General features: G+C 34.9%; 1 protein-coding gene across 10 annotated transcripts in view; it reads left to right on the forward strand.

The window, feature by feature from the left end:
- The window catches only part of LOC132194337 (CUGBP Elav-like family member 2), a 277,639-nt gene that overhangs the window by 94,478 nt on the left and 169,225 nt on the right, over window positions 1-13,936 (forward strand). For 3 of the 10 annotated variants that reach the window (XM_059615524.1, XM_059615525.1, XM_059615529.1), the window contains exon 1: window positions 11,493-11,673. The exons of 3 other annotated variants lie outside the window; for them this stretch is intronic. In XM_059615524.1, coding sequence (XP_059471507.1) covers window positions 11,549-11,673 — 125 coding nt within the window. In that variant the 5' untranslated portion in view covers window positions 11,493-11,548. Of the gene's footprint in view, window positions 1-11,491; window positions 11,674-13,936 lie in introns of those variants that run through there. 4 more of the 10 variants (XM_059615528.1, XM_059615527.1, XM_059615530.1 and 1 more) reach the window with 2 other exon arrangements.

A 13,936-nucleotide genomic window follows, 5' to 3' on the forward strand; every position in this document is an offset into this window, starting at 1 on the left:
AATTCAAAATAAACCTCAAGAAGCGATGAAAATTCGTTGGGGATCTTAAAAATAGGTAGAAATTTCGTCTTTTGTAGAAGCCGTTATATTTAGTTCCGAGCAAATATGATACTAGTTGAAAAATCTTTTTTCAATCCTTATACTTATATTAATATCTCTAAAATAAATTGACTTTCAATGAAACATTTCCTATCTTGCATTAGCCAATTCCATTGTTTCGTAAACTCCTCAAGAATCTGTTGGCAATTAAATATAATTAAACATTTTTGATTCAATCACGTACTGGAATAAAATAGCATATTTTTCTATGTAGTATAAAAAAGTAAACAATTTAATGATTAGTAATATGTATATAATATAATATATTATAAAAAATTTAAAAAAAACTGCAAGTTTAAAAAATAAAATTTGATGTTATAATATAATTTATAAACTTTAAACATATAACAATAAAATTTAAATTTTGAGCTAAAATAAATTGTTTGTCCTCGACCTCTTAACTTTTTTAATTATTCAATCAGATTAAAAATTTGAAATTTTATCAAAAACAGTTTATATTCAAGATTTGCTGCCTGGTGTTTTTTCTTTTTGCCCGCCACTACGATATTTATTTGCACAATAAAACGTGGCGCAAAATATAAAACGAGTACAAAAAAGCTCTAGAGCTTATCTTTGGCGTCGGCCGGCCACACAGAGCTATTTTTTTTAAATATGATTATTGCCCTGCACCGCGTGCAGCACCGTGTTCATGCACGGTACGGCAGCAGCAACATGGCACTCGACTGGTACAGAAGCAGCAAAACTACACGTCTTTGCCCGCAGACTGTGGATATTGGACACCTTATTTCATCTGGCCGGACGGCGTGAAATGCGAGTGCAAGTTGCTGCGCAACGCGATTAAATGTACTAGCCAGGCCAGCACATCAGCTCCCTTATCTTATCACTCTTGTGTGTTTCGTCCCACATTTATTATTAAAAAAAAAAAAAAAAATATGTATGGTAGAATCCCGAGTTGACAGAAGAAGGCTCTGGGGCGATGAGAGAAGAAAGACATACACGACCTTCGACCTCTGCTGCCGGCAGCAGCTTTGTGGACAAATAAATAAATATGTTTCCATCATCACAGCAGTCGAGCGATATTGATACTTTATTGACCGTTTGTGATGAACTTTGGAACTATTGCTTTGTGATTGCTCACAACTGACAAGGGAACGTCAACATTCTTCACCAACCGACTTCAGTATAATAACAGAATTAAAATTTGAAAGGCACTTTGGAACAAGGGAAAGTGTGCAATTTCTACTTAAAATCGCTCTTTACGTTGGAAGAAAGGGGTTGGAATCTGATTTTCAATTATAGTTCTTAATTCGCAAAATTTAAAATAGAAGGTGTTTTTACCTTTAAAATTACATTTCAGTAAGTATTTTAGATTATTTGTTGAAAAAGTGCTTTTCAATTTTAAGTTCTAAAATTATTAATTAGTATTATTTTATAAACGTAAAATAATTTATGTGCTTTTTCTTCTTCAATTTTCTATTAAAACGAAATTACTGCTGTTGAAATTTATAGTCATTACTCATTCTGACGTACAATGAAACAATTGAAGCATATAGAAAAAACATTACCACTTGTTGCGAAAATAAATAGATTTATATTTTGATGTCACTTCATTAATTTTTCCTAACTAATAACATTTTTTCTTTGTATGGGGGTTGAATACATTTTGAAACATTTTTTTTTCTCTGAAGATTGGCGTCGTTCCCTTTTCAGAGACTGTTAGAGCCATGCAATAATTTAGTTTTATTACCGCATGCGATGCCAGCCGTAGCGAAAGTCGATGAGCTATTATATTTTGACGGCAAAATCACTAATGCCACAGCTGAACGGAATGACTGGTATTATTTTCAACTGTCAGAAAAATAAATGAGATCATTATTTTCCTTCTTTGGAAGAAAGAGTTAATCGATAAATCATTATTTATATACACACGTCTGATTGTGAGTTACTCAATTATTCAACAGGCACTTTAACACTGAACTTCTTGTTTAGAAAACAAAAATTGAAAGCTGAAAAACTTTATTTTGTTGGGAGAAGGCTTTCAAAAAAACATCTGGCAGCGGAAATTGCGTTGCCAAAATCGTTTAAGCTCGCAAAACTGCTGCGTGGTCGATTTTTTTATCTTCATCCACTTCAAAGGAGCCGTTTTCTCCGAGATCAAAAAGTGTGCACCCGTCCAAATTCCGCGTGATGTTTCTCTTCCCTGCTTTTTTGGCAGAATTTCTTGCCAGTTCCCGAGTTAAGCCGGGCCGTCCTTGACGGTTGATTATTCAAGAAAAGCGAGCGTCGGCAGATTTTATGAGCAATCAGCACCAGCATTCATTCAGCAGCAGGCGGAGATGAGAAATTTTCGGAGCAAAACTGGCTTCTATTCACATCAGTGAGACCAAATACTGCGGCAGCTTGAGACTTTCCGAAGTCGGATATAGAAGGAGACACACACAGTGCTGTGCCGCTGTTTGCCATTCTGTAATGGCGAGAAACGTGACTCAGATATCAAGTTCGGTCACAATAGATTAAGGAATATTACATAGGCTGGCAAAAAGGCTCATTTTTCTTTCAAAAAAGCGCCTTTTAGGCGCAAGGTCGATGTTCACGTTGTATTAGAGGAATAGTATAAGCATCCCGAAACCCGAAAATGTTTTTTTTTACAGTTAAAAATAAATAAAAAGCTCATGTTAAAAAACATAAGACAACTTTAACATTTCATGCACTTTAGACATAAAAATTCAATTTTGATACGAACAAAATATTTTTCTTTAAAATTATAAAATAAATCAACTTTTGTATCCGGATATCAAAATTAAAATAAGACTAAAATACAACCCTTAAATTTTAAATGTCAAAAGTAGTCGGTTTTATAATAAGTTTCACATTATATTTTAAAGCATCATGACATAATTTCCAAAGATCCATTATCATAATCAATTCTAGTGTAAAGATCTAAAAAAAATTACTTGCCAATCTAGAAATATGTTAACTCCAGAGAAGAAATTCAGCGCAAGTTTTCTCTGTAATTATTAAGAAAGGCCAGAATTAATTAATTGATTAATCACACCCAGTCATGCCCAGGGGAGGATTAAACAGTTTGAGTCGTTCTTAATAAAACTTTTAATTGTCCCCGCGTGCGATAAAAAGATTAAAGTCCGCCTGGGTGGCGTCTTATTTTCTAATTATTATTGTTCCTCTCCTCGGCTTGAAGGAGAGTGGGAGCGAAACTTTTCGGCCATTACGCGAGAAAAGTTTTCAGTCAGATAGACGTGCTCAAAGATCTGCTCACACCAAGTGTGGAGAACGTATATAAAATATATTATCCGAGCCAACTGCATACATTTGTACAAACCTACATTTCGCATACTCGAGTGTGAAAGGGTCTTACACAGTTGCCACACGGAGCGAGAACTCAAGTTTCTGCCGTTGAATTGCCGCACCACTGTGTGTGCAGTAATTTCAAGTTTCAGTCAGAGAGAGAAAAGTGCAGTTGGGCGAATATATAAAAAGGCGCGTTTTGTGTGCGAGATGAGATCGTTATTTTTCGCAGAGAACTGCAGTGGAAGTATCACAATTTTTAAAGCAAAAAAATCTCGCTGCGTTTCATTAACGAGCAAAAAGTTTTGTGTCGACAAGAGTGCTCGGTGTGCGCGAACGTTTGAAACAAATACTTCCTCCCGCGCTGAAATGTAGGTTAACGTGCTTTGCTCTTTGACGGCAAAAAAATCACAATGCACGGAAGCTCTAATTCATTTTGGCTCTTCTCTTCCAGTTATTATCGTGTGCGAGCGCGCTCTTTTTATTCTATTTATTCTATCAGACACGGCGTTTCCTTTTCAGCATTTCCACACGCCAACATCGAATAAACAGTGTTGTGAAATTAAATTTAAAAAAAAAACAGTTTTTAATTTGCAAAATTGCTCGTGTTTGCAGTTTTTTATGATGTTTTTTTATGGCGAAAATTTTGATTATGAAGGGAATTCATTTTTGAACTGAAAAATTTTTAAATTACCATTTCTATTGTAAATATGTATTGAAATAATATAAGGCTAAACATGCATTGTAAATCATAATTTTAATTTTTCTTCTTTTTTGCTTAGACTGAAATAAAAAATAAACCATTAAATTCCATCTTTTTGTAAATTAAATCAAAATTTATGACAATTACATTTCCATTTTTCAATCAGTTGAAGACTTTTATTTCAAATTATTATTTATTTGTTAACTATATTTTTGAAACATATGGGATATTATCTTAGAATAAACTTCCTATAAGAAAAATATTGTATATATTTGATTTCACTCGTCTGCCAACATGCAGCGGGTGGAAAAGCAAATTGTGTTTACAGCCGTAGAAATAAACTCGTCCGTGTAGAATTGAAACGAGAGCGAATCCAAACAAGTCGTTGGAGAAAATCGATGCGAAATTCGCCAATTTGTGAGCAATCGTGTCGAGAGAAAGGGGGCGTGTGGGAGGAGCAGGGCCTATGTAAATAAATCGTCAATGCAGCGGCTGGAAAAAGAGACACGGTCCATTGTGCAGTCGAGTGCATGTAAGAGAGCGACGGCCGGAAGGAGGGTGAGAGACGGACGGTCACGTGTCCGAAAAGCGGCCACCCCTGCCGCCGCCGGTGGAGAGATAGATAATGAACCAACACACACACACACGTCCAGACAATGTTTCAATATGCCCCTCGGCCAAATAAGAAGAATTAATACATATAACGTTTTTATGTGAGTCATAAAAATAAATAATGAGATGGCGCGTGCTGCGCGGCGCAAGTTGAGCGGCGAATTTGTGAGTAAATAATGAGGACTGGGTCGTAAAGGGGATCAGGTCAAAATATAAGCAGAGGATGGATGCACTTGGAACAGCCTTATCTCGCCGTCGGCCGACCAGGCGCGCACTTGAGCTCATCTGGAGATAAGTATTAGTACGGATACCTCGCTCGCATTCATCCGGCAGCAAAAAGCGGTGCAATAAAAATGCTCTTCATTCCGGGAACATGCTGTAAAAACGGAGCGGACACACCAGAGAGAGAAAGAGAGACCGCTGGCGCACCAGGACAGGAAGTCGAGTTAGCAGGCCAGGAAAGGACTCATTTGGCTGCTCAGATTTTTTGGCCAAGTGCAGTCTTTTTTGCGCCCAAGGGTTTTATACGCTCTCGGCTGTGACAAAATGATGCTCGTCTCTTCCTTCCCCGGATGGATATATAAAATTTGCAGAAAATTATGTTTTGCATAGCTCCGGAAAGGGCAATTTGGAGCGGAATTTTCGGATTTATTAACCTCTTTAGGGACGAACTCGACGACGACGAGACCGATAAATCAGTCTGTTGGAGCGAAATTTGCATTTTTATCTCCTAGTCTAAGCTCAAAGTTTGTTTTATACTTTCTCAGTAAAGGATTTCTGCGATATTTTTGCCCCATGTAAATCAATTTCTACTGCCAGCAGCAAAAATAAAATAAACACGGCAAAAGTAAAAACAAACTTCCAAATGAGAAAAGTTGTAGCGCAGTTGTCAAAGGCTTGGCGAAAAATTCCAATTTGACGGCGGCAGTCAAGTTTTGTTCACATTTTTCTGTTTTTTAAGCGCACGGTCCGGCAGCTGCAGCCCACGTTTTAACTCGCAAAAGGGAACACACACAAAAATGTTTGTTACTTACAAACGTACGCATATACACAAAAGTTTGGCGCGCATTATTTTATTTCGCATTCAACAAAGCATGAAAAAGCAGCAGGTTCTCTGCTGCTGCTTATTTTGTGCCAGGCATGTTCTTTCCAAAAACAACGACCATTTGGTGCTGCGAGCCTCGCGTATTAATTCGGTGTGTGCCGTAGCCGCTCATTCGGCCAAAAATAAGGACCACTAATGCATGTTGTGAACGAAAAAACATACATAAAATATGTATCCATCAAGAAGTTTACTTGTAAAAAAAACGAATGCTAAATTTTTATTTTTATCTTGATGCTTTAAAATTTTTTTTATTTGATGTTGAGAATAATTCAGGCTCAATTTTCATCAATCAATATATTACTGACTTAACTTTAAACTTAAAAAACCTGTAATTCGCATAGGATTGCTTCTAATTTCGAAAAATAATGAAAATATTAAATTAAATAAATTATTACCTCTTGTAAATAATTGATGATAATCGCAGGATTAAATTTGGTTCAATGGTTATAAATCCTTTTTCCATCATGTCATTAAAAACAACAACAAAATAAATTACAGAGAGCAGGACGTTTAAACTAAAATACTAAACAATATCACGCAATATCATATCATTCAAGTAGCAATTAATACAGCACTGCATTATGTTGCTAAAAAAATAATGACGATGAGTAAACTGATACCGTGGCTGGCGGAATTAGTGTGGTCATAATGAAGATGTATATTCATCGCACCGGCCCTAATAATCCGTGAGCCGAAGGGCGCTTGAAATATAATGATGCGCCGCTCTCATGTGTACAGTGTATAATTCACCCCCGCCCCCACACTTGAGCGCCGAAATGACTAATGAAACTTGTTAAAGCCGCCCACTCTGCCGCAGCGACAATTACGCTCGCACTCAATTAGCATGAAATTCACCTTAATTGCGAATCGGCGGGCCATCTGCATGCAAGAGAGAAGAGAGAGGCGCTTCTTCCAATTTGCATTTCAGCGAGAGAGAGTCAATCGCATCAATTGCGATTTAAAAAGTAATTTCACCGGTGGTGCTGAAAGAGTGAGCGAGGCTGCTAGCGCCGGCGCCGCAGACATGCTAATGGATTTCCATGGCAACACATTTTCTACCTCGAATGAAATTAATACACCATGAAAATAATCCTTTTCCCCTTACGCGCCCCCCGCATCTGCCTCCCGGAGAGAGAGATTGCGCCTCTGCCCTCAGCTAATAAAATGCTACAAATTTGCAAAGCCTTTATGTTGCCGCGTGCAGCTTCCGGCTAAATGCCAACCGGCTCCTGTTTTCTCTCATCTCTTTTGCAGACGAGTAGAGAGAAGTGACGCGATTTTCTCGCTCTTGACGCTAAGCCGCACCAAGCTTTAAACTGCGCCGTCTGCAGCAAAAATTCACAGCACACACTTGATGTGCAAAAACCTCTGCTCACTTGATTTTGTAGAAAAGAAACACCATGATGTGGCCGATTGTCATATAAATTTGATTGTGATAAAAATTAATTAAACTTAACCTTTATTTTTATTAAGTAACGCACTTTAGCGGTCAAAACTATTATTTTATATTTTAAAATTTTGCTTACAGGGCATGTGTGAGTGACATTTATTTAATAATTTTGTTGATTCACATCATTCACATTATAAATAATCATTACAATAATAACATCTCGTTTTCCAGTTACGGAGATTGATTTTTCTTTTCTGGAATTTAAATTTATGTCGAAACTCAGAACCAATATTTATAATTTATTTTGATTAAAGTAAAATGTAATTATTAAAGCGCTCCAAATTTAATAAGTCATTTAAATAAAAACAATCAAAATAAGATTAAAATGTATATTATTGTTTGAAATTAAAACAAAAAATATGACCAAATTTTATTATTAGTAAATTAAAATTAATATATTGTGAATAATTTTATTTTAAACTATAATTTATTGTGCTATATTTTGCTCATTTTTAAAGATCAGTAAAACTCTATGTGAATATATGGGCTTTGCCTCGTTATAAAATAGTTTTCATTAAAACAAATTTGCGTATTTCTAACTCTTTAATTTTGTTTGTTAAACAATCAAATATGGTATATGAAATTATAATAATTTATATTACCCAAAGCAATGTGCAACATTATTGAAGAGAAAAATGGTCTTATTCTTGAATCCCCACCAAATATTTACTCAATTCAAAGAAACGTTAAGAATTAACAAATAAAGCTATGTGGTTGCAATTGTAGCAAAATATTGAGTTACCAATATTTGCATTAATATTGAAGTAAAATTGAAAACAAATCTTGAAAAACAATCAAATTCGCTAGGAAATAAACTTCTCTCCCAGTTATTCCACACTGATTGAAATGAACCCACCAAGACAATATACCAATCAAAAGCGAGGGAGAAAAACAAACGGATCTATGAGAAAAGTTTTTGTGCTTGTCGCGTACAATAATTGGAATTTGCGCCGCGATCTCGCGAGGAACAGCAGCAGTTCCTCTCGGCGAGATTAAATAACAATAGATTATAGAAAAGGGGTGCAAATCTCTGGTGTAATTAAACTGCCTGCAGCAGCAGTGGCGGCGGCGGTGGCGGAGTCGGAGAATAGCACGGGCAATAAATTTCATAATAAAGCACGCTCTGTACGTGGCAGTTGTGACATATGTAATTGTCTGTCGTCTTACAATTTATAAATCCACAGCGCTGCAGCCGAGGATTTAATTAGCAGTATATTTTTTTGGACGGAAAACAGACGCGCACACATGCAGCCAAATGCGATTCAACAGCTCCCGAAAATTTATGCCAACCGGTGGCGGCATTTTGCCAACGAAACCGCATATTATCCACACACAGAGTGACACTTTAAACCTCTCTTCCTCGTTCTGTATGTGAGCAGAAATGCATTCTGTATAAATATAGTCCCATTTTTTTTGTCATTCACCTGCTGCCAACTACTCACGAGATGGAGTTTGAATTTTATGGCCTTTCTCTCTTTTGTATTTTTATACCGTGGGGGAGATATGCCAATGCATTTTAAACTGCCTGCGAAATTTACATTTCCCACTTTACGGCGCGCGGAATGCATGCGAAAGAACGCTTTATGAAGATTTGCTGGCTGGCTGGAATTGTTTATGGGTCACTTAAAATGGCGCAATGTGCTGTATTTCAGAATGAACTGAATACCGTCTAGTTGTGAAGATGAGAAATATGAAGCAATATCATTATAACAGCTGGCAGTAGACACTAAATTTGTTATGTAGTTTAAACAAATATTTACGATAGTGCTAAATTGACATTCATTGATCAAATTTAGCTCACAGTTTGAATAAATATAAACCGTTATACACATAATAAATTCAATTTAGATGACTTTGGTTGATAATTAATAACTTTTGATGAAGTTATAATTGTATTGTGGGTATTCTTTGTTTTTATTTTTTAAAGGCAAAGAACAAAACAAACGATAATTATATTTAATTCTATTAATTAGAGGATTTTTAAATAAATCCAAAGAAAACCGGCTGAATTTTCTCTGAAGTGTTAACAAGTAAAATAATAATTTTAATGAAATTCGAGATATAACAAGTAATTAGCAAAATTAATTTTTTATTTTAATTTTTGCTATTTGTGAAAAGAAAAATATGTGACAAGGTGTAAAAAGATGAATTTTAAAAAATCTGTAGGATAAGGAACAGATTTTTAAGGGCAAAAATCAAGAAGTTTGGACATGCTATGAATTTTTTTTTTTAATTTAGAGGAAGTTTGAATGTATCGAGATTTATTGTTAATTGTGGCACCTATCATTGTGCAAGTCTCAAAGTTCAAAATTCATTTTTAATTTCATTAAAGTACAATACGTGGCAAAGGAAATTGTCAACTTTTGTCATGAAACAATTTCGCCATATTTCTTGGTGTTTGCTGCCTCGTAAACAAAGTGAGCACAGGTACCCATGGGCGACATTCACTTAACAGTAATTAGAAAGTTTTACACCCTTTTGAAGTTCGACTAAGCGATGACAACTTTCTGCCAGCCCAAAGTTTGCCCCTGCGAGCACTGCTCGATTTTCGCCGATTCATCCCTCGGCCGCCGAGAAACAATGCAGCCCCCGCGGTGACGAAACACCGCACGCTTCCGAGAGGTGGATTTTAATGAACCCGTATTAAGTTACCATGTGATAATAATGGGTGTGTGTGTTCCGAGTGCGCGCATCAACAACCCTGTCTCGGGCCTATCGATTCTGCCCGCCTCGCTCACAAACATTCACCAACGAGAGGGTGTGTGTGCGTGCGTGCTGTGCTACTACTTACCTGCACCGCTAATTAGTCTCTCTTACTCACATCCACTCCGATCAACCCTTTCTCTTGATATGCTACCATTGTCAAGCGCAATTCAATTAGGATGGTAATGGAGATTAAGAGGGGAAATGGAAAATATTTTTTAATTATCTTTCTCCGACAAGTCATAACAATCTATTGTTAAAAATTGGTTGGTAATTTTGAGATATTGAAAATAATTGATCTATTAAAAAATATATCAATTCGTCCAGACTTGAAACTATTTGAAGACTGCAATTTAAATACTCAACCTTTTACATTTATTAGTGGATTTCAATTTAAATAGAAGAAATTTAAGAGTGGATTTTTTTAAAGAATTTATACATTTTTTGTGTGACTGAATTTGGCCCTTGTTCATTCTTTGAAGTACCATTAAGTTTTATGTTGAAGAGAAATTACTTTTTAGAATTTCGCGTGCCAAGCAGAGGCGTCGCGCCTAATTTGTACAGAGGCGTTTCACAATTTTGGCACCGGCCCGGCGCACCGAGGGCTTACGAGGCTGAAAGCGAGCTCTTGACCCTTTTGAAGATCTCGGGCGGCGAGAGTGCCCGAATAACCCGGTTGCATCAATCGATAAATCATTCGCCGCACTGCCGCTCAACAGGTCACAAGTCGAATTACAAAATAATATAATTTCTACTTCGAAGGGACGCTAAAAATTGAGCGAAAATCAAATTGAAAGGTTAAAGAACAATAACAATAATATTTAAAAAAAAAAAAATGAAATATCTCAAGGTTTGTAATGAAGTAGTCGAATTAATTATCTTAGAATATTATCAATAAAAGCCAAGAACAAAAAAAAAAAAAAAAAATGGTAAGCAATTTTTTGTATAATTGAAACCGTGCTTGTTGAATATTTCAAATAATAGAACGTGAGCAATTTTGACACATTAACAGGAGCAAAACTGGAAAAAAGAAAGGAAATATTGAATTCAATAATTTAAACATAAACAAGTAATAGGCTTTTTTGATTATATTTTTTTTCTTTTATTATGCAAAAGGTTTGGATTTTTTATCAAATCAAGAATCCAGCTCAAGGGTAAAAATTTTAATTTATTATAATTTTTAAATCCGTTTATTAGAAAAGTTAAAAATTAAAATATTAATAAAATTGTATAAAATAAGATATTAATAATAAAAATATATAAATTACGTCAAAAAAGTATCAATATGTGGAGGAGCATTATTATAAAAGCTTGTGTTTTTTTTCTTACTATTATTCATGACCTTGGAAAGGTTCTGCAAATGGGGGAATCTCGAGGCCAGACAAAAATAAGTCGCAAGGGGGAGAGAGGAATGCAGTTTGCGACTGTGGAATGCGAAAATTTGTACTGTAGTTGGCGCCTTTTTGCGGCGTCTGGTGACCAAATTTTTCCAAGGTCGGCGCACGAGCTGCATCCACAGCAGACGCAGGCAAAACAAATCACGGCCACAGCCACAGTTTGCCGCCGGCCGTTTCCGAGGTGTGCGGAAGTTTCAGTGATTGCGAGTGCCATGTCCGTGCGTTGGGCGGCCAAAAACTCGTTCCTTTTCTGTGACCACGAGCAAGGGTCACCGTTGACCCTCATTTCTCCCCTGGATGAGGAGAAGGAAGTCATGAAGGTCTACATGGACACGAGGTAAAAAAAACGCTGCAAAAGCTTATCGATACCATTTGAAATGACCAATAACTGAATCAGAAAAATGCAAAAATGTATCTGAAAACTGCGGCAATTATGCAAAATATATCCTATTTTGTTTTTGCTTGGAAATTATTTGATCTGAAACGAAATAGTTTTTTTTAATTTGCATCAGATAACAAATTAAACACTAGGAAGCGATTGTTACATTCGTTGCGATTATTTAAATTCAAGTTCAGTTTATGATAAGGGGAAATTTTATGTATATTTCGGTATATTATTATCATCTTAATTAAAATTAAAACTCAACAAAAATTAACTTTTCCTTATTAAAAACTTCAATTATTAATTTGATTTTGTGACCAGATCAGCAGAAAAAGTGACTTACCAACCTCATTTTACTGCCTCATTTAAGCCTTTAAAAGGGAATAGAAATTTTACAGTGAATTTAAACATTAATTAATTGACAAATATTTGCTTAAGGGGCATAATTTACAAGTTTTATTATTGGTATCGACAAAAGAGATTATTTGTACTTGTTTTTCTTGTGAGATTTTTTAGAATTGGAATTATTCTGTTTCACAGAACCGACGAAACAAATTTTTTTTAATCAAATCACAACAATGAAGCATGTATTAATAAAATTGTTGTGATCGTCAATAGAAATTGATCAAAAGGCGCAAAGAAATGTTTCGTAGATAAAAAAGTTACCTCAGGTAAAAATAAAGTATACATTTCAGGTTTATTTCATGAACAGAGGTCAGTTTCAAAATATAATGGTCTTGTTAAACATATTTTTTCTTTAATTTCACATGCTCACTGTTTTTGTCAGACCAAATTTAAAAATTAAATTAAATTTATTAGATTTTTTTACTAAAAATTTTAATTTCTGTATAACACGGTTAGATTTATTTCTTTGTTTAAATCACCTCTGCCAAAATCGCTTTTAACAATGAAAATTTCTTAGCTCAACCCTTAATATTTATTTTTAAATTAATTTTCTTAAAAAATATCATCAGAATGGATTAAATTGCAAATAATAATAATGAATTAATTTCATAATACATTGATTTTTATTTTCTGGATTTTTCTATTGTTTATATTTGCACGCCTCTCCAGACAGGTGAGCACCAAAATGAAAGAGGAATTTACAAAATTTTCAAATGATGAGAAACCATGAGCTCATCCGTCCGTTCGAAGCGGCTCTTTCTTGTCTCTCGGTGCGCCCAAATGCCAAATTTCTCTGCTTGGCTCAGCGTTTCGGAGTTCTGATGGAGAGAGAGTTGGGCCGTTTGGCGGATGTTTTGCATTCGTCGGGCCAAAGAGCGATCGCACGCCTCGGCCATTACTCTCTCTTGCGCGCGCGAACATTATTATTTACTGCGTTTGCATAATTTTATGGCTCTGGTGCGCGCGCGGCGCTAAAATTTAATTAGTGGCGCCGGCACCGCGCTCGCCCACACTCACTCATTGGGGGATTAATTAATTTAAATCGTCGGTTACACGCGATAGTTTTACCGCTTTTCTGGCAATGCTCAATACAGCTCGGCAACAAAATTGCTAAGGATGAATTTAAAAAATTATTATTATTGTTATTAACATTACATAATTACTTCAACAGTACTTTAAATTACATGGTTGCTTTGGTAAATTACTTGAATTTGAAATGGAAAGACGAAAAATTGTATGTTAAAAAACCTTTCATATACAATATTTATCAAGAGGGAACAAGAAAAATTAGTAAACTAGTTTCAATGTTCACTATTTTCATTAACGTTATAGTTAGAAGAATTTCTTGTCTCAAAACAAATTTATAAATAATAATTTTTTTAAATATAAATCTTATTTTCTTATTTTAATTTTTATTTAATTTTTTTCTTTTTATTATACATTTTTTTTATAATTTTAATTTTAATCATATGATTAAAATTTTGAAGTATTTTAGTAAAATATTTAGTAAGGTTAATTCAAATTATAAATATATTTGTTTATAACTAAGCATACTACTATTGGAATTCTAATTTGTATTAGTACTACTCATTCTCATTTATATGTTGTCTCACAATAGGAACAGAAATAGAAACAATCATTTTTTTTGGGGGGAGGGGGATCTGGAAAAGATAAACTAAAATAAATTATTGTTACAATGTTAAGGACATCTTAATGGCATGTTCAAATCAAGTAATTTTAGCCATTAAAACAATAAGAGCCATTTTTTCAGCAATTAGTGGAAAACAATTTATAAAAGTTATTGTATGATTTG

This window comes from Neocloeon triangulifer, unplaced genomic scaffold (assembly GCF_031216515.1).
Source record: "Neocloeon triangulifer isolate White Clay Creek 2 clone unplaced genomic scaffold, ASM3121651v1 ptg000006l, whole genome shotgun sequence".
NCBI lineage: Eukaryota > Metazoa > Arthropoda > Insecta > Ephemeroptera > Baetidae > Neocloeon > Neocloeon triangulifer.